General features: G+C 32.8%; 1 protein-coding gene across 2 annotated transcripts in view; it reads right to left on the bottom strand.

Moving 5' to 3' along the window:
• Positions 1–20,889, bottom strand: part of ANO5 (anoctamin 5) — an 83,622-nt gene that overhangs the window by 21,899 nt on the left and 40,834 nt on the right. For both annotated transcript variants that reach the window (XM_015586309.2, XM_015586311.2), the window contains exons 7-12: positions 20,537–20,821; positions 15,296–15,409; positions 12,354–12,469; positions 3,329–3,463; positions 2,909–3,014; positions 2,746–2,806 (exon numbers count right to left, since the gene is read on the bottom strand). In XM_015586309.2, the coding sequence (XP_015441795.1) occupies positions 2,746–2,806; positions 2,909–3,014; positions 3,329–3,463; positions 12,354–12,469; positions 15,296–15,409; positions 20,537–20,821 (817 nt within the window). The remainder of the gene's footprint in view (positions 1–2,745; positions 2,807–2,908; positions 3,015–3,328; positions 3,464–12,353; positions 12,470–15,295; positions 15,410–20,536; positions 20,822–20,889) is intronic.

Genomic DNA, 20,889 nt, shown 5'->3' with positions numbered 1-20,889 from the left:
AATTATTAATGTTGGCATAATATGTAACACTAAAATAACTCCTATAAAATTTCTAGTTAATTCCTTAGATAACAGTCCATGTAAAAAAAATTTCAGGTTCATTACTCTCTCTCTTCATTAAAATAATTTGAAGTAATATTTAAATTTAACTTTTTACTAACACTGATTTGCAAAATCAGTCTTTTACTGAAATCATTCAGTCTTCTAGGGAAATCATTCAAGCAATTATACATTAGGGAAATTTAAGAAAAACATAAGAGCCATTCCACAGCACATTCTCATTCTCTCTCTGTCTCTGTCTCTGTCTCCGTCTCTCAGTATATATATATATGTTCCATGTTCATTGCAGCATTACTTACAATAGTCAAACCATGGAAACAACCTAGGTGTCCAGCAATAGATAAACAGATAAAGAAAATGTGGTAAACATATGCAATGGAATATTATTCAGCCAATAAAAAAAAAAGAAAATCCTGCCATCTGGTTGTGACAACATGAATGGTCCTTGAGAGTATTATGCTAAGTGAGATAAGCCATACAGAGAAAGACAAATAATGTTTGATCTCAATTACATGTGGAATCTAAAAACAAACCAACAAACTCATAGAAACAGAGTATAGATTGGTGGTTGATGGGGGTGGGGGAGTGGGGAGGAATGGGTGAAAGTGGTCAAAATGTACAAATGTCTAGTTGTAAGGTTAATAAGTTCTGGGGATATAATGTATAGCACAATGACTATAGTTAAAATTACTGTGTTGTATATTTGAAAGTTACTAAGAGTGGATCTTAAATGTTCCATCACAAGAAGAGAAGATGGTAGCTTTGAGGTGATGGATATTAACTAAACTTATTGCAATACGTACATATATCAAATCATTATATCATATGCCTTAAACTAATAAAGTGTTATATGTCAACTGTATCTCAATAAAACTGGGGGGGAAAGTGAAAGTGACCTAAATATCCAACAATAGAGAATTGATTAGATAAAGTATGATGAATTCATAAAAAACAATTCTATTTAGTCATAAATACACACATCCATGTATTCACTGCTATAGAAGGAGTCCCATCATTTATTGTTTGTTGAATAAAAAAGTAGGTTTAAAACTACAATATTGTACCATTTACATAAAATTATATGAATACACATGTCCATACACAGAGTAAAGAATTATGAAAAATTCTGGCCAAAATAATAAATTTTATTTCTGGTGATTTTAACATTATCTTCTTTTGTTCCTATATACTGCTTGAATTTACTATGATGGGTATATATTTTAATTACAAACAAGCCAATAAGTTAAAAAGAAATAAGCATTTCTTACCCTCCAGTACAAAGCACAGTATGCATTATTTTATTTTCAGGCCTCAATCTCTTGGACTAGTGCTATTCCTTTAACCTGGAATGTTTTCTTCACACTTACTCTGCCAATTGATCCTTTGTTCCAGCTTACTTGTTGATTAGTATTTGTACTAAAACAAATATACTTGCAGTTCTGTTTTCACAGAATTTGGCTAAGATCTTCAAAAACCAAAGCTAAATCAATTCACTGCTGCAACAAACTTTTCTGAAAGAACTAATTGATGATAGCACCTCTTCAAAATACTTGTAGTGTTGCTGAGTTTTCTGCATATGGTTTCTCCTCTATTTATGATGAAATATAAAGTTAGTGTGGTATACTATCTCTCTCAATGGAAGCAATCAAAAACTACTACACTTGTTTTAATTTGTGTACCTATCATTCACTTCAAATTCCAATTAATGATTAGGCAGGATATGGCAGCCACATGATGGAGATGTTCATACACCAACTTACCAAACTTGGGGTTGCTGAAGAATTGTTACTAAGGTTTCTCTACCTTCCATTCTCTTTGAATCTGGGCTGCTCTCTTTAGACCATAGTGAACAAACAGAAGTGACAGAAACCCATAAATCCCTCTGCTTCACATATACACCAAGAAATTTTGTTGTCTTTTTGGCTGGATCAAGCTAACTTTGTCCTTTGCCCAGTTTTTAAATGCACATATTTGTATTTGTTAAAGACTTTTTTTTAATTAGAAAGGAAAAAAAGACTAATTTTTCCAGAGTCCCCTAAATTCTGGGACATGTTTTAGAAGTCCTTAGGCCTCTGCTTGCTGAGTTACTTTTATAGAAAATATTTACCTCATTGATGGTAGGAACAACTTCTTAACACCTCTACTTCCTATGTGAAATGAAAAATATGAAATACTATAACATTTTCAAAATTAAGGGCAATTCCGCTTTATATGGAAGATTTTTATCAAATGAAACTGGAAGCTAGAATGAGAATTAGTCACAGGGAACTCAGACTTAAACAGTGATTTATTAGCCCTCAATAATTTATTTTGATTCTTACTCCAGTTTGCATTCATGACTCAATATCCTCTAGCCACCAAATAATTATGTATATTCTCTCCTGAATTAACTATTTATTCAGACTATTTTTTAACCATAGGGCTGAGAGACAGTAAGAGCTGAATACATATGAAGTTTCAAAAACTATACTGTCTCTCAGAAAAATAAGCAGATGATTAACGGGGGCCTTTCTTGGGCCAAGGACTAAAGAACATTGAAGTGGGCTCTACTGGTGTACAAATCTAGCAAGGACACAAAGATCTAAAATCACCTTTGGTATGTAAGGTATACCATCTGTATATGTTATACAGATGAGCCATATAACACGTAATATGGAGAAAGTTGTTTTTTATGTGACTACTCACCCCAAATTCCCATGAATATTGCAAAGAACACTGTTGACTCATTATCAAATAAATGGGAGACCTGTATGAAACAAGAATAACATCACAAATAGTATTAGTTTCAAATACAATGCAAAAGGAGGAAAATTACAAGTCTTCTCAACATCCCCAAATACATACATACCTTTGAAGCCAAACATGTACTATTTAGTCTCCAATAATCACACACTTGATCACAGAGTGGGCACATGATAATCTGACCTCCAATATCAGGGTCACAGATTTCGGTGCTGCAGAGTGAACAGCAAAGTTATTTTTAAAGTGATGCATGTTTCGGTGAAAGTCCAAAGCTGTTCTTATCAGAACAAAGCAATTTCTGCAGTAGGTCAAGTCATGCTTTGAGGAACTGGATCTTTAGAACTAATCATTAAATACAGATTTTTTAGAAAGCACCAGGTTAGGGGCAGCTGCTTTTTATAATATATCAATTATCTGCTGCCATAAAGAAACATTCTGAAACAAATGCCAGGGAAGTAATAATACCAGTTTCAGTTAGTATAAGATCAAGACGTTTTCTCTATTTAGGCAACTCAATTGCACTTACCTGCTTGAGTTACCATGCATTGATAATAAGCCATAAATAAAACAAGCTAAGCCAACTACAGCTGCAAAGGATAGCATTTCTGTGTAAAATCCGAGGAAGACAAAATAGATGCCAATTTTTTCCCCATAATAATTCCTATAAAAGAGAATAAAAACAAGAGTCAGAGGTTGGAAGAATAATTCAAGTACAAACAGCCATGTTTTGTATTCAGACAAGCCTGTATGCTAATTTTGGCTCCACTGCTTTCTAGCAATATAATTTGGTAAAGGTACTAAACCTCTAAGCTTTAGTTTCCACATCATAAAATGCAGGTTGATGCTTATCCACAGAATTGGTGTAAGGATTAAAAGAGATAACACTAAGTAGGCCCTCTGTGTCCATAACGGAGCTTGAGATAATCACGTTAAGCGAATAAGTCAGGAAAAGTTGAAAACTACATGATATTCCTCATATGTGGGATGTAAAACTGTTGTTTTTAAACCCAGCACCCCTTAAGGAAACCCTCAAGGAACCAGGGAATATAGTACTCTTCTTCAGAAAACCACGTATTTGTATGTTTGTTCATTTGTTTGTTTTAAATCAGCTTAATCTTCCTCACTCATACAGAGCGCAGCTCACCAAATCCGTAAAGCCTTTCCATAGTTTCCTAGGCAGATGGATCCGATCTCTTTTTGGTACTAATAGCATGCTACATATAAATCAATGACAGCACAAAATGTTAAACTGTAATTTCAAAAAGGCAACTCTGAACATGAAGGGTATAAGCTTAATCTCCTAATGAGAAGATTTTAAAATACTTTTCTCATATTCAATATTAATTTCATGTAATCTCCCACTCTACACTTTTCAAAATTTCTAATCTTTTCTAACCAAACTAGCATCTTACTGCTTGTACCACCTTCCATTCTTTTCAAGTGATATTTTTACACTGTTGTTTTTCTTTGTTCTGCTCTTCACTATAAACATGAAATTAAATTATAATCATATCCCTTTGTTAATTTGCCATTAACAACTTCCTGAGGTTCATTCACACTTAGGATGAACTGCTTTTTCTCCTTTTTGCTGAAAAACATAGCAATCACTATAATACTATATAACATCAAAATTTTTAAAAAGGAGGAAAAAAGATTTTGATTTGTGAGATTTATTATTCACCATATCTATTTCCATTTGATGTTTTAAAAATTAAAGAGGGTAAAACAATATTATCGCTATAGATTCAATCTAAAAATTCTTTAGGAATTCATAAAGAAACTAGCTATTTCAACATTATTTTTAAAGAATTACATTTTTTCCCCTTTCAAATAGCAAGAATCTTATTTCTTGAGAATTAAAAAAAAAAAGTCCTGAAGAACTCCAGATCTTTAATTAGTATTATATAGATTTCAAAAACAGAAATTCTCAGATGAGCTTTTATTATATATAGAATTATAGAAACTATTTTACTAAACTTGGACTTGAGGGGCTTAACAATAACCAATTAACAACTAAACCATCCCTTAGGAGTGCAAAAAACAAGAGGCATGTTTTAGATTTGCATTATAATAAAAATGTATATATTATTGAATTAAGATTGAGATGTTAACCTAAATTCTTATTATTCATAAGAGAGAAAATGAGAGAAATCTAATCAAACGAGACACTCTATAAAGACTCAAATGTAAATAGAACCCTTTTTTTGAGTATTTTTTTCAAAAATTGCACCTTGTGGTTACACCTATGGTATTTCTTAATCTGTCCATTTTACTTACTAGGCTTTCAACTCATCTGTGGCCCTGTATCATCTAATATAGCATCTGATAGGTAGGAGACATTCCTTAATATTGGTTGTGAGATTTTGTAAGAAGGCATTGGTCTAATTTTGTATTCCCAGAACTTAGTACTTAATCCGAGACCCAGAAAATAATCAAAAGAATGATAAAACTGAACTGATACAGACTCGAGGAATAAATGAACAAATTCAAACATCTGGTCTAAAGAGATTCATTTTTACAGTGAATTCATGGACATCTGAGAAACTTAGCTTAGCTTGGCATTTTAACAGCACCATTATATTAATTGTAAATATATTTATTTTAAGAGCTACATATGATGTAGCTTAGTATATCAATTTTATTTCTAAGTATTAAGCCTTCACAATAGGTTATATAAAAAAATTACATGGAGCACTTAAATTGAAAAGAAAAATTGGGATCAGAGGGCATATAAAACTGAAGACTGATAAATCAATGATGGCAACTTTGGGGTTATCGTTTTTCCTGAAAAAAAAAAAATCTAATATGACAAAATGGTCAGTGCCCAAAAGGCAGTAAAACTTTTACAAATATTTCAATATGAAACTTAAGTTTGTATAAAGATAACATGAAATATGTGAAATCTAGGAATTTGGAATCCTATATTCTCAATCTCTTTCTAGGTACCCCAAGTCATCCTGCCTTTATTTCTTTTTATCCTCCATATCTAGTCACCCACTAGGTCCAATAAATTCTATCACAGAAGTCTTTTTTCTAATCCATAGTATCCTCTCTTTCCTGTTACCAGTACCTTGGATATGATCTTCAATATCTTTTGCTGGAAAATTTTAATAGCCTCCTAAGTTCCCTGACTTCAGTCTTACATCCTTTTAAAGTATCTTCCTTGTTTCCAATAGTGATGTTCCTAAAGAAGGAAAATGGTGTCCTTTTCTTCCTTCAAAAGTTTTGTCCTTTCATCTCAGCACTGTCCCTCATAATTTTGTTTCTGATAAACATTTAGGTCTCACCTGCTACTACTCCTACATGCAGAACTAAACGCACAAGGCTCTTCCTCAGCCCAGTGCTCTATACTTGCTTCCCCGTTGGAGATATTCCTATCTTTTTTACCTAGCTACCTAGTACTTATCTCTCAAAACACAGCTTGAGAATTAGCGCTATGAAACTTTCCCTGAGGTAGGTATTTTTCCTCTGTGCTCTATTCTTTCATGAGTATCACTCTGCTGTAATTATTATGCATTTGGGTGTCTTCCTGAAAATATATTCACGTTGGGAAACTGTGTTCTAATTACCTTTGTAGCCCTAGCCTATTGCCTAATATCTAGTGATGTTTAAAAAATTCTCATAAAAGGAATGTATACATTCTAATTATGCATGTTTGGACAATTCCTCTCTTTCTTAGGATATTTTATTTGTATCAAGTTTTCCCACAAAACCTTTCCGAAAGACCATACAATCAACAAGGAGAGGAAATAAAACCACACCTGATACAGACCTTCAGTCTCATGACAGAGAACACCATCACCACCAATTATCTGTAAGTAATGAAATATGCCCAGTTCCCAGCACCCATCATCTGTTACCACAAACCTGAGGTACAGAGAGCAGTGAAGATGCTTAGGAAATACTAGGGAAAAAAGTGTAAAGCAGGCTGGAGACATTACACAAACACCGACAAAATCACCCCTGGAAACAAATGTTGAGATTTGGTTAATTCACAGTATAAGCTAAAAGGAAGGGATCTGAAAATGAGCAAAACTGGAAGTGACAGTCTCAAAGAAGCATTGTTTCTGAGTAAGAATTACGTATAAAGGGTGGTACTCCTTAAAAATGTGGCCATATGAGAAAGATGAAAATAAGAGGTACAGTTAGGATCCTGCAGAAATGAAAGAAATAGCACGTGACAACCACGTACCATCATCCATAAAAGAAACCACATGGAATAGGAAAGAACTAACATAAACGTGCACTCTAATCTAGAAATTGTTTGTGAATTAAACACAAAGAGAAAAAAGCAGGCCATACCCTTACAAAATTATATTTTCTAAAAAATGGAAATCTGAAACAAATAATTTCAGCTAATGAAAATTCTCCCCAAAGAACATGATGAATACTGTGATAAAGCACTACAAACAACTAAATGTTGTCAAAATAAATAATTACAACTATAAGAAAACACCAGAAATATAAAAATAAGAAGATAGTGGAGGTAAACAGAAAAAAATAAAAAAATAAAACAAGAGGTAAAAGAATTCTAGAAAGAGAGGAAAAAGAGAAATCATATAAGATCATGTCAGAACTGATACTGAAATTATAAGGTACCCAAAAGCGAATAATGGAAAAATTAAGTGAAAATCTAATAATAGAAACTAAAAACAGAAAACCTATCAAAAGAATAAAAATGACATAGAGAAGTAAAAAGGGTCTCAGAGAAATTGTTTGATATATGACAGGCAAAAAAGACAAAATATACAAATAATTGAAGTCCAAAGAAAATAATCGAAACACTGCAAAATAACTAATATTTTAAAAATATAAACCAAGACAACTTTTCAGAAAATAAACGAAAAAATAGAAGCTACACATTGAAAGGATCCACCAGGAACCAGGAAAAACTGACTTAGAAAAATCTACTCCAAGACATAATGTGTTAAAACAATCAGATTTCAAAACAAACAAACAAGCAATCAAAACTCTCAAAGTCCCGTGGCAAAATGACAAAGTAATGTACAAAGGCAAAAGAAATTCCTACTTAATGAGGATACACTAGAGACGTTTCCACTAAGATCAGGAATGAGGAAAGGATACTCACTATCTCCACTATTACTGAACATTGTTTTGGAATTATTAGCCAGTGCAGCTGAATGAAAGAAAGTGATTAGAGACATAAGAATTGGTAGAGAATAAAAAATAATACTTCGCATTAAACTTTAAAAAGTTTCATAACCTACACAAAGAAAACTCTACCTAAAAGTAAGCTTGAACAAATACATACCTTTTCTTTGATTAGAAAGTCTCAATATCATCAAAATATGAAGCCTACCTAATTAATTTACAAACTCAATGTGATCCCCATAAAAATACCAACAATCTTTTTAGTAGAGAGCTAGACAAGTTTATACTAAAGGTTATGTGGAAAAACAGACCTGCAGAATGTACAAGAAAACACTGCAAATAAAAGCTATGATTAGGCATTAGCCCATTTAGATATTAAAACATACTACAGTGAACTCGTAGTAATTAAAACAGCCTGGTATCGGTGTATGAATAGTTAGCTAGATCAACAGAATAGAACAGAAAATCCAGAAACCAACAACTGCATATAGAAATCTAGTATATGATAAAGGTGGTACCTCAAATCACTGGGGCAACAATTAAACTTTTTAATAAACGGTGTTGGAGCAAGTAGATAAAAGTAGATCTATCTCTCACACAATATGTAAGAATTAACTCCAAGTGGATAAAGCATCTAAACATAAAAAATGAAAACTATGCAAGTAGAAAAAAACGTGGGTGAGTTTCTCTACAATTTGTGCATATGAAAAGGCATTCTGTAACTAAAAATCCAAATGCAATAAAAAAATGATAAGTTTGACTTAGATTTTTGTGGCCATTTTTTCTTTAGCATAATGCTTTTAAGATTCATTCCTTGATGTTACATATATTAGCAATTTATTTCTTTTTATTTTTGAGAAAAATCCATTGTATGAATACATGATAATTTATTTATTCATTCACCAGTTGATGAACATTTTGGTTGTTTCCAGTTTTCTATTATTATATTGAGTTAAGCGACTATGAACATTCAAATAATGGTGTTTTAGTGGTCATATGCTACATTTTTCCTGGGTAAGGACTTAGAAGTGGAATTGTTGGGTCATGTAAAAAGGGCATATTTAACTTTATAAGAAACTGTCAAGTTGTTTTGTAAAGTTGCTATACCATATGTATTCCCACCAGCAATGTTTGAGAGTCAAAGTTGCATTCCTGTTAGCACTCGTCAATATTTTAGATTTTAGCTATTCTAGAGGGTGTGTGGTAGTTTCTCAATGACATTTTAATATTTACTAGTGAATAAAGATGTTGTGCGTCTTTTAATGTATTGGCCTTTAATAAGTATATTTTTTTGGTAAAGTATTTGTGATAATCTTTTGTCCATTTTTAGTTATTCTGTCTTCTTATTGAGTTGTAAGAATTCCTTAAATATTTTGGATAAGAGTCCTTTATTGATATGTGTGTTGCAAGTATATTTTTTGGTTTGTGGTCTGCCTTTTTATTTTTGTAACAGTGTATTTTAAAGTGAAGATATTTTTAATTTTAATGAAGTCAATTGTATCCATTCTTTAAATTTTGCTTTTTATGTCTTATCTGAAAAATCCATGCCTAACTCGAGGTCACATTGATTTTTCTCCAACATATTCTTTTAGAAGTTTTATAGTTTTACCCTTTACACTTAGTTCTCTAATCCATTTAATGTTAGTATAAATTTTTATATAGGACGGGATCAAGATACATGTTTGTCATATGAATATCCATTTGTTCTAGCATGGGAAAGGACTATCCTTTACCCAAATAAGTAATCAGACACCTCTGTTGGAAATCAATTGACCATGAATATGTGGATCTATTTCTGGACTCTACTTTTATTAAAGGTCTTATTTGTCAACAATTTAAAATATATAGAAAAGTTGCAAGAATAATTCAAATAACATCCATATATCCTTTATTTTATTGTAAAAATATTGTTCCATTTGCACTCTCTTCATATGTATTTCCTTTTACAACTATATATGTATCTATAAATATCTTTTTCTGAACCATTTGAAAGTAAGTTAATTGAATACATCATGACCCTTTATCCCTAAATACTTTATTGTCTATTCCTAAGAGTATTATCTTATGTAACCAACGAAAAGATACCCTAGGAATAACAGCCATTTTCTACAATCGCTACCTTTGTGATAACACAGTGTTTTCTTTTTTGCCTTTACAGTTACCTAGTTTAAAACTTTATACCTAGTTATCAATGCTTTACATTAAATTTTGTTAAATATTTAAATTACTTAAAAATTTTCTCATTATTGAAATGGGAAAGCAGTGTAACTTGCTATAAATGGAAAATTACTTAAATCATAGGATAAAAAACTTTAAAAAGTTGTTAAATTTAAGCTTGACATTGTCATCTCATGAAATTTCTGAGCTTCCACTTCGTTGTAAAAAATTAGTAAATGCTAACAAAGTATTACAGATAGACCTGCAATGACCTGAGATGTGTTTGTGTATATCTATAAATACAAACCTTTGGGGTACACTTAAAGCAGAAACACCTGTAAACAGTTAAAAATGTTAGTTAAATAAATATTCTCAATATATTTTTAACAATGTAAAATACATAAACCTTCATTCTGACAACCTTGCTTCTTTGAAAATATACTATGAAAATATTCACCAAGGGCATAATGTCTGCAGATATTCTTAGCAGCCTTGTTCTTACAGTGAACATTTTGGAACAGCCTAATGTTTTTTAATAGAAAATTAGATAAACGAATTATCAAAATTTATAATATTGCACTGTGTTCTTGTTAAAAAGCATGAGCTAGATCTGTGTGTATTCACAGGGATGGGTACCAACAACATATTATTTAATGAAAAAAAGAAAATCTAAGCAAAAAAGTAAATAAAGAGACCATTACTCTGGTGGGAAAATGTGTTTATGTGCTTTATGATGCATGCACATAAAAATAAGACTGAATAGATACTATCAAATCAAGAGTAGTTACCTCTATGAAGTGCAATAGAGGTGGAATTTTACTTAAAACTTTGCACATCCCTTTATTAGTTAAAATTTTTTGATAAATTCTACTTTTAGAATTTAAATAAGTCAGAAAGATAAATATCATATGATTTCACTTATATGCAGAATCTAAGGAACAAAAAGAACAATTTAATCAAAAACAGACTCACAAATATAGTGGACAATTTGGTGACGAACAGGGGAGGACGGCTGCGGGGCTGGGATATTGGGGTGAAGGGTTAAAGAAGTACAAATCAGTAGTTGATAGATGGTTACAGGGATGGGGAGCACGGCATAGGGAATGTAGTTAGCACTATATATTGGCTAGGTGGAAAACCAGAGGAGAAAAGGAGCAATTAGGGGGATCGTTTTATAAACTATATAAATGTCTAACCAATGTACTATATACTTGAAACTAATTAAAATAAATTAATTACTTAAAAAAAATTTTTTAAAGTAAAAAACAATTAAATGACCATTACTCAAAACAATTAAGATTCATCTGACAAAATTCATATAACGATTTACATAAAACATCAGTTTATATATTCTAGTTGCCTTTTATTTTAGATGTTTCCCCTTATTTGCCTTAAACACAACTGTTGAGATAACATTTCAGTTGATTTAGATATATGAATCAAAATCAGTCTCCTAAAAAAGATGCTGCGATGCCGTGCAAGCATCACAGTGGAAGCATAAATCACCAAGTGAACTGTTCTAATCCAATTATTCCTTTACCAAAATCATAGCAGGAGTCTTCTATCATCCTGTATGCATGTAGAATTGTTATGGTTCAAAGCAGGAACCTGCAACCATAGTCTTCTTGCTTAGCTCACAGAACTGTCTAAAGAAATTACTTGAGAGCATAGAAATCAGACAGGGTCAGGCACTAAGTTTTACAACTGCCTGAGCCAAAAGATTTTTTAAAAAAAGAAAGTATTAAGGTTATAGAACCAATGGCTTCACAGCTCTCTGAGATCAATACACACACACAAACACAATAAAACATATCCATACATAGCCTTTCTGCTATCTTCTAAATTCCTGAACTGAGGAAAACAAAAATATTATGTATGAAGCACTAAGTGCTAGGCTAGCCCCTACGCTAAAAAATATACATATCTCATTTAATTATCAAATAACCCCATAAGGAAAGCACTCTTGTTATTCTCATTTTACAGATGAGTCTCATAGACTCTAAGCACTTTGAATAAATTTAGATAGCTTCTAAGAGGAAGAGTTTGGATTTGAACAAAGCCTACCTAAATACCAAGGCCCAAACTCTGAACCACCGAGCTATCTCTGCAGGGTGGTTAAGAGAGAGCATTCTGGCAACAGCATTCTGTTTACAAATGAATGACTAAATGACAGTGTAGATATAAAACTGGGTATATGTAAAGTGTAGTGGGTGAGAAGAGTAGTAAAAAGAATGGAATATGATGCCATTGTTTTATTTGGTTTAATCCTGTGTAAAACTTACCTAATTAAATCTAAAGGCTGCTCCTTGTAAAAATAAGAAAACCGAGCCCAATTCTGGCAAAGCGTGTACCTTTCATTGACAGGATTAGGAGGTTCTGATGGCTTCCAATATTGGCCCTACAGATATTCAAGAAGAATATATGTGAATAACAAAGAAAAACACAAGGGCGGAGTAAATCAACACTGCTTTTATGAGGTTAGTGAATGAGGCGAATGTTCTTTTACTTTTAGACTTAGATTTTCATATTCCACTGATGTGAAATTATGCACTAAAACCTATAATGAGCTATAATAACAGTGATTTATTTATTAAATATTCACACCCAGTTATTTAAAAATGCAGGTTAAAGTTTGAGACTTTGGCTTTCCTCAAGTTGTTCCTTTTACCTGGAATGCCCTTTTTTCTCTACTCAAATTGAATATAAAATTCACAGCTTGGGAATTCATATAACTGTATAACTTGCTGGGACTTTAGCAACTGGCTAACACTTTTATTGTACAGAGTGAAAAATTAAATCCCAAGTGAAGTTAAGTGAACGATCTAAAGTCACAACGCTATAACAGGACTCTCCTCCAGGGAATCTGTCTTGTCCTCACTGAAATATCCATTTCCCAAAGAACTTAAAATATATGCAATAAGCTTTGGCCCTTAAGAGCCTCAGCATTGTTTCATGCATAAGTTCTTTTCCCACTATTAAGTACTAAGTAGCTTTATTAATGTCCTAGCAGAGCACTGACTACACACAGCTGCTCAATACATTCTTTTAAACTATTTGCCTAGACAAGTGAACTGCTGATGACAGCACTGAATAAATACCCAATTTAAAATTAAGCACATGTGAAAATCTCTATTTGACAAAGTATAGGATTTTATATCCTCCGGATTCCAACAGTTTTCCTCTTCTGTAGTTAGTCCTATTGAACCTTGAGAAATAAAATAGAAAATAAATGAAAATAAAAACCAAAGAAAAGAAAAAGAGCAGCCTATATATGTTTATCTGGAAAAAAATGATTCTTTAAAGTACATAAGGTAAAATCTAGTACCTAAACTTGAATTCAAGAGAAAAAGAAAGAAAAAGTAAAATTAACAGTATATTATAGGTATTTGTAACGACTGCTCACTAACACTGATTCTAGCAAGCACAAAGGCTCTACTGGAAGGCTAGATGTACGGATTAAAATTTCTGGTGATTGAGGATATTTGTTTTTTTTAGGTTGGCTTTATAACCTGGTACCAGTAAGAAGAGAAAACAAACAAACAATCCTCAACATCTTCAAAAAATGAAACAAGCCCTTTTGTGAAGAAAGGTTGACAAAGAATGCAGTGTTTATTAACCCACTATAGATCTACTTTATCAAATGGCCATGGCATTATTTAGAATCCATAATCTCCTAGAAATTCTTTTGCCAGGAGGAAAAATATGAGGAAAGGGGGAAAGAATATGGGTTGGGAGGAATGATTTCTCTAAGACTTAAGTTAAATTCATCTGACTTGATACTCCTGTTGAAATTTGCAATTCATTTTGGAAAATTCTGCTATACCTTTATAGGAAACATATCAAACATAATCAACTAACCAGTGTTGAACTGACTAGAGTCAATCACCATACTGTTGAATAAATATTGACAGAGGAAAGCTGGTACAATAGTTTAAATCCTGGAAAAGAGAGTTTGGCTTTGGGCTTTTGAAAACTATTACAGCAACACTACCTTCAAAATAATGGGCAATGATTTAGATCTCACTTGTTTAAATGGAAATACTTGATTCTTCTATATTCCTAAGGAATGTGTTTCTCAAAAAGGGAGCACATCATCAAAAATCTTTCACAAGTATGGAAGAATAAAACAGAAATAAAAGTAACAACAGTTCCAAGGTTAAATCTTAGTTTATGCATGTTCAGCCACATGATGTCTACTGTGAATGGGTGGTGATATTTCAACACTGAATATACAAAGGGAAGGTTTCCCTCAGAAACCCCCAGAAACTAGGCTATCAAGCTTTCAGTTTTGGTTAAATGGGTGCATCACTCAAAATGTCATTTCTTTGTTAAACTGATAAAGCTCAATAGTTTTGTACAATGATCCACCAGCCTCAAAGAATCATTCTTTTAAATCTTGGTTATTTATCTGACTCTTTCTTAGGACTGAAGTCATTAGCTTATTTTGCAGTTGTACATGTGCATTATTTCCCAGAAATTCCTAGTCTGTGAGCTTGGATTCCTGGTTATGTTCCAAAAATACCTAACAGAATGCTTTACATATAATTAAAACCAACTATGCCTTTAATGAATGAATACATGAATGCATTTAATGCATGCATGTAATTTAAGTCCTTCATAGCAGGAGTCCCTGACCCCTAGGCGGCAGACTGGTATTGGTCTGTGGCCTGTTAGGAGCAAGGCTGCACAGCAGGAGGTCAGCGAAGATTCAGCTAAATACAGCTGCTGCTCCCCAGCGCTAGCATTGCCACCTCAGTTCCAACTCAGATCATCAGACATTAGATTCTCTTAGGAGAATTGGTCCCTGGTGCCTAAATGGTTGGGGACCGCTGCTTTATAGCTTCGAAACTTTATAAATGAGAAAAGATCTGATGAATTCAGATATAAATTTCTAAATATTATGTTCTAAAATGTTTTTTTAATATAACTGCTATTCTCAATATGGGTCCTACAGAAAAATCATATCCAAATGTAATAATTTTTTCAAAATAAACTTCCACTGAAATCTCAATGTGAAGAGGTATTAACTACGTGTTTCAGCACAGCTGGTAAAGTTCTCAGCTTGGAACTAGGGAGTTTAGGGGAATTTCTCAAACATGTAAGAGAATTAAGCAACCTGTAATGAAAGAGGAAGCAAATGGAAGATTCTCTCTCCCAACAAGGCAACCTTTGAACTTGAGAGAGGGAAAAGAGCTCAATATTTCAAAACCAAGCTTATACTTACATCATGGAGTGGATAGGCAGATGAATAAGTGTGAGAATTTAGCAGTCTTTCAATCCCAAACCTTTTCTTCCCATCTTCTATGCTAAAGGGACATCGTGAAAGTATATAATAAACCTACGAAGTGAGCATAAAGAGACGTGCATTTCAAAACTTTATGCTTTCCATACTTTTTCCAATCACAGTTTAACAACGTCCACTCAGAATGATTATATAAAGAACATTCCTTTTGTTGTTTGGGGTAAGATCTGGAGAGGGTAGGGCTATGTGGACTTCGCAGGCATTTCAGCTCCTGGGTATGAGAGCTCCACATTCCCTTGAGGAGAGGGGAGAATGAATCATAACTTATTTGTTTCTGCCCCAAGCTCCTCTGAGGTCTCTTGTCCCAGAATTCCTACTATAATCAGGGCTCAATTTAGAATCTAATATCACTGCTATTAATAGTTCAGTTAAGGGAACATGGGATAGAATTGATACTTAGGCAAGTTTTCTTAAATACTTTTTCAATGAATTACTCTCATAATTTAAACAGGGCCTTCTCCTGCTATCTGAATTTATTAATTCAACATTATCAGATCTACAACTATTTTGCAATCACTTACATCTTTATATTAGTTTTCTCCTCCATCTAATTTGGGCTTGGTGTCCTCAGCTCTTGTATTTCTGTCAATTCAATCTTATCTCTTTTTTGTGTTCCAGCAACTTTGCAGAATTTCTGCTTTTCTGATTGCTGAATTTGGTCTTTTTAGCACTTTTTTTAGATGTATTTCCCTTCACCTTCTTTTTTCTATTTCATCATTTAAGGAACTGTTTATTAAAATGGTTGTTGTCCTTGAATGACCATTATCTAATTTGGTTACTCACTTTACAGGCAAGCTTAATACTCTGCCTTGGTAAATAAATCATAATTTATGTAAGGTAGTTTTTATTTTTATAAATAATGTGATAAATATTAACTATTCTATATACTTTGAATTATTTCCTTAAGAAAGAGTCACCAAAATAAGAACTCTGTCTTGTGGTGTTAACAAAGTGGAACATTTTACTTTACCAGATATTAAGATTATAAAACTATGGTAATAAATACGGCATGGTATTGTCAAGTCAAAACAAATCCAGACGTAGGAAAGAAATGATTCCATTCAAAAAGATCATCGTAAGAGAGTGAGGGAGACTATTGCAATAGAGGGATCTGCAAACATCTGCAAAGTTAGGCAAAAAAAAGGGCTTTTCTTTTACAGGGAGAAGAAAGCCAGGTTCAGGAAATGTCTTTTTTTTTTGTATTAAAAAAGGGCTATTCTACAAGCCAATGTTGGCTCAGGTTGAGAGTACGTCCAACTTTAGGGTCCTGTGGGTAAAAAATAAGTTTAATTAAAGTTTGATCAATTCAGCTAATGAGTACTCTGTTTTTATCAATGGAGACAAATAATTTTGGCAAAATATTTGTGAAACAAAGACTAGAAAGGTGGAAGGCCTGAGTCTGACCCGTATTATTATAAAGTAGTAAGTGGTAAGAAATTGTAAGGATAACTATAGATGTAGAACAACTAAAATTTCCCTGGTGCTAAGAGAATGAGACTTTCTTTAACTCCTTTTTCTTAGAGCATTTCCTATAGAGTGATTGTAATTATCAATTCTTTCTCTATGCCTTTGAGATGCATGTAAGTCTTTTTAAATGCTAAATAAACCTCTTGCCAGTTTTACAACTCAGGAGTGCTTTTAAGCTTTCTAGGAGTTGTCTCTTTGTAAAGTTAACATGGAGAAAGACAGCATTCCTATCTTCCTGTCTCTACGCTGAGTGTAGCTTGGGCACCTGGCTCCAAGCTGTAACTTTCTGGTTGACACAGAGCTATGAGAAGTATTATTATTTTTTATTTTTTTTGGATAAAGACAACTAACTCAAACGAACAAGTCAATTACAAGGTGAATTTAGGATGAACTATGTGGCAAAACGTGCTGCCAAGTCAGACTGGGGGTGGAGGTTATCTATGAATATGCTTTAAGTCACATAGGGAAGAGTGATTCTTTACAGTAATCAGTTTCTCAGAATGAGAGGAATAGGAGATTTCTTTAACTATCCTTATTTTCCAGGACTACAGAACCCAGGTAAAGCTCAATATTGGTAGTTTTGACACAAAAAATAGACAGAGATCAAAGCAGCAGAACCAGCCCAATAGTAGCCCCATGAGTTTACAGATACTTGAATTATGACAAAGGTAGAATTGTAAAACTGTATAAAAAATTATTGAATGTTTTCAGTAATTGGTGCAAGCTGAATGACTATATATATGGGGAAAAAACGGCCACCATCTCAAACCATGCACAAAAATTAATTCCAGGTGGATAGTAGTTCTTAGTGTGACAAGCAAAATAATACAACTCATAGAAGATAATATATGAAATTAACTTCTTCATGATCTTGGTGGTAGTTAAACTTTAGGAGTATTATTCATAAAATAAAGGCTTGAGAAAGTGAACTGCATTACAAGTAAAAGCATATTTATCAAAAGGAACCATTAAAAGAAAGAAAATAAAAGCACAAAGTAGGAAAAGATCAGTAAAATATATAATGAATAACGGACTTATATAAAAAAAATAATAAACAGTTCTTACAAAACAAGAGAAGACCTAATTGAAAAGTGGAAAAGAGACATTAACAGATACTTCATAAAGTGCATAATAAATGCCCAATAAACATATATAAGATGAATCTCTTATATCAGAGAAATGCAAATTAAAGCTATAATAACACATACACAAATAAATTCCCATATGCAGCAACACAAATGAATGAATAGCTCATACAGAGCTAAATGAATCACCCAAATAAATGCTGAGCCAAAGAAGCCAGACTCAAATAAATATATTTCAAAATGATTCCATTTTGAAAAAATTTAAAAACAGACTAAATTAATCTCTGCTGTGAGAAGTTAAAGACAACCTCTGCTGAGGAGGATGAGAACAGTGATTGGGAGGAGGCACTAGGGCTCCTGGGGCATTGGGAAGTTTTTCTCTTTCCATCTGGCTGGTGGTTACATGACTATGTGTTCTGTGATAATTTAGGGGTACACTTATGACCTATGGCCCTTTTTCTATTTACGTTGTTAGACTCTAAATTAGTACATCTTTTTGTAAAGCATGATAGTGTAATATATGTATGTAAAATTTTAAATGTGCATGCCTTTGGATCTAGAAATTTTGTATGTGGTATCCATTTTGCTGAAAAATTTACATATATGCTGAAATATGTAAACACCAGGTTGTAAACTGCAGAATTCTTTGTAAAATCAGAAAAGTTAGAAACAAATTCAATAGCTGTTTTAATAAAACATTCATATTACATTTAACAAAACATTATATCATATCTATATAAGATGTTATAAGATATATATCGTGAGGCACATATGTAACGATGGTTGTACAGAAGTTTTGAAAAGTATGAAATTCTATACCAAAGTAAGATGCTCTTGTAATACTGTTCGATTTGTACATACAGAGACTATACTGCTCTGAGTGAGGATAGGAAGGACTTTTCTATGTTAATCTCCTAAATAACTTCCTCAATAGAGCAAGAGTAAAATTGTTCTACCATAAAGGAGGAGAAATTATTGTTTTAATGCTTAATTAACCTAAGATATTGATATTCTTTACAAAGAACAAGTAAAACTAAATGAATACTGACATTTCTATTCCTGATCAAATTCCTAATTTACAGTTTGCAGTGTCTCATGTATATTCTTTCATTTGAATCTCTCAATAATGCCAGTATTATCATTATCTCTATTTTAAGAGAGATTATTTTATTTAGAAAGTAGCAGAGTTATAACTTGAAACCATGCTTTCTGATTTCATGTCATGTGCTCTTTATTTCCTTACTGGCTGCCTCTTAGGTTTGTTTTTTAACCTGGTAAGAAAAGGGAGACAATTTTTAGTTTGTAGATTCACGTTACATTTTGTTTGATATTCCTGTCAGTGAATTTTTAAAAATAGATGTAGGAACTAGAAAAAAAGGATTATTTCAAAATCCTTCTAACACACTTAAGAGTACTGAACCTAAGAGGAATGAAGTCTCCAGTTGCTCAAGAAAAAAAAAGTAAAATCAAGGGAAGGAGCTTGCAATTGTTAGAGCCCTGGTAATTACATTAATAGGCAATGGATAGAAGAGATAAGAGCAACAAAGAGCCTGATTTTTTCCCTCTAAAATCAGATCAATAATAACACCATCTAACACTTACTGAGCACTTAGCATGTTCCAGAAACTGTTCAAAGCCTTCCATACCTTAACTATTTAATTCTCAGGGTAACTTTTTTGGTGGATATTATTTCTTTTTTTTTTTTAAATTAAAATTATTGGGGTGACATTGGTTAATAGAATCAAATAGGTTTCTTTTCAAGTGTACAAGTCAATAATATGTCACATGCATAATGCATTGTGTGTTCACCACCCAAAGTTAAATATCCTTCTGCCGCCCATTTATCCGCAAAGATATATATGCACTCCAATGGTCACAGCAGCATTGTTCACAGGGGCCAACATATGGAAACAACCAAAGTGTCCATCAATAGAAGATTGGATAAAGAAGATGTAGTACATACAGACAATGGATTATTACTCAGCTATAAAAAAAGATATTATTCCTATCATAACATGAAGAAACTATGGCACAGAAACTGATTCTTTGAGAAGTTTTTAATGGTAAACTTAAAAATCCTAGAACTATAAGTGGAGAGGAAATATTATTATTCAAAAGACTGGTTTTAAATGAAAAGAAAAAGCTCTGAGGTTTCTCAAATGCTATCTACATATAAAGAAATTAAAACATCCCATTTCCATTTGGAATGACCAGTAGTGCTCCTACTATTCACTGAATTTATTAAAACAAAACAAAACAAAACAAAACAAAAAACCTCTAAGATCATAAAGCCATTGTACAAAACTCTTATAAAATCAAAGCACTGTCTTTCAATTACATTGCTTTTCTCAGTATTGCGCAATGCTTCTCTCTTCACTATTTCTACAATGTCAACCATTCATTTTTAAACAAGTTTCAGAAGTAGGGAGGTTAACAAGTTTAAGTGGTCCAAGTGGACTTTCAAAGCTGCCCAATACCACTAAATAAATTATCAAAATTTACACAGAAACACCTTGCAGACATAGTATTGCACATGCACATGCATAAAAGCACACACACAAACAAACGTCCCTTACATGAAGGGATGTGCCCAAAGTTCTTCACTACCTACAATTCTGTTTCTTGATGAGGATGGGAAGAAGCTTGACTTGTCATCAATGAGGAAGAGTTCCTGGCGATGTCTGGTGAATTGGGCAGTGAAATATTCAGGGTGAGGATGCTTCACATTCCTTGGAAGCTTAAGAGGCCCAAGTATACAGCTAAAGGGGATTGTCTCAGGTCGGGGAATATCACTCTCCTTAATAGGCATTTTGATTCCCAATACTTCAGCATAAGTAGCTAATACCTCCCAGGGGGCATGGATCTTGACAAAATAAGTTTTTCCATCTTCAGAGTTCTATATAAAAAGGAGGCAAAACAACAGAAAGCTTACTGATCTGTTTGTTACTGAATTAAAGAAAAGAA

This window comes from Pteropus alecto, unplaced genomic scaffold (assembly GCF_000325575.1).
Source record: "Pteropus alecto unplaced genomic scaffold, ASM32557v1 scaffold71, whole genome shotgun sequence".
Classification (NCBI taxonomy): domain Eukaryota; kingdom Metazoa; phylum Chordata; class Mammalia; order Chiroptera; family Pteropodidae; genus Pteropus; species Pteropus alecto.
This window is presented reverse-complemented; position numbering and strand designations above follow the sequence as displayed.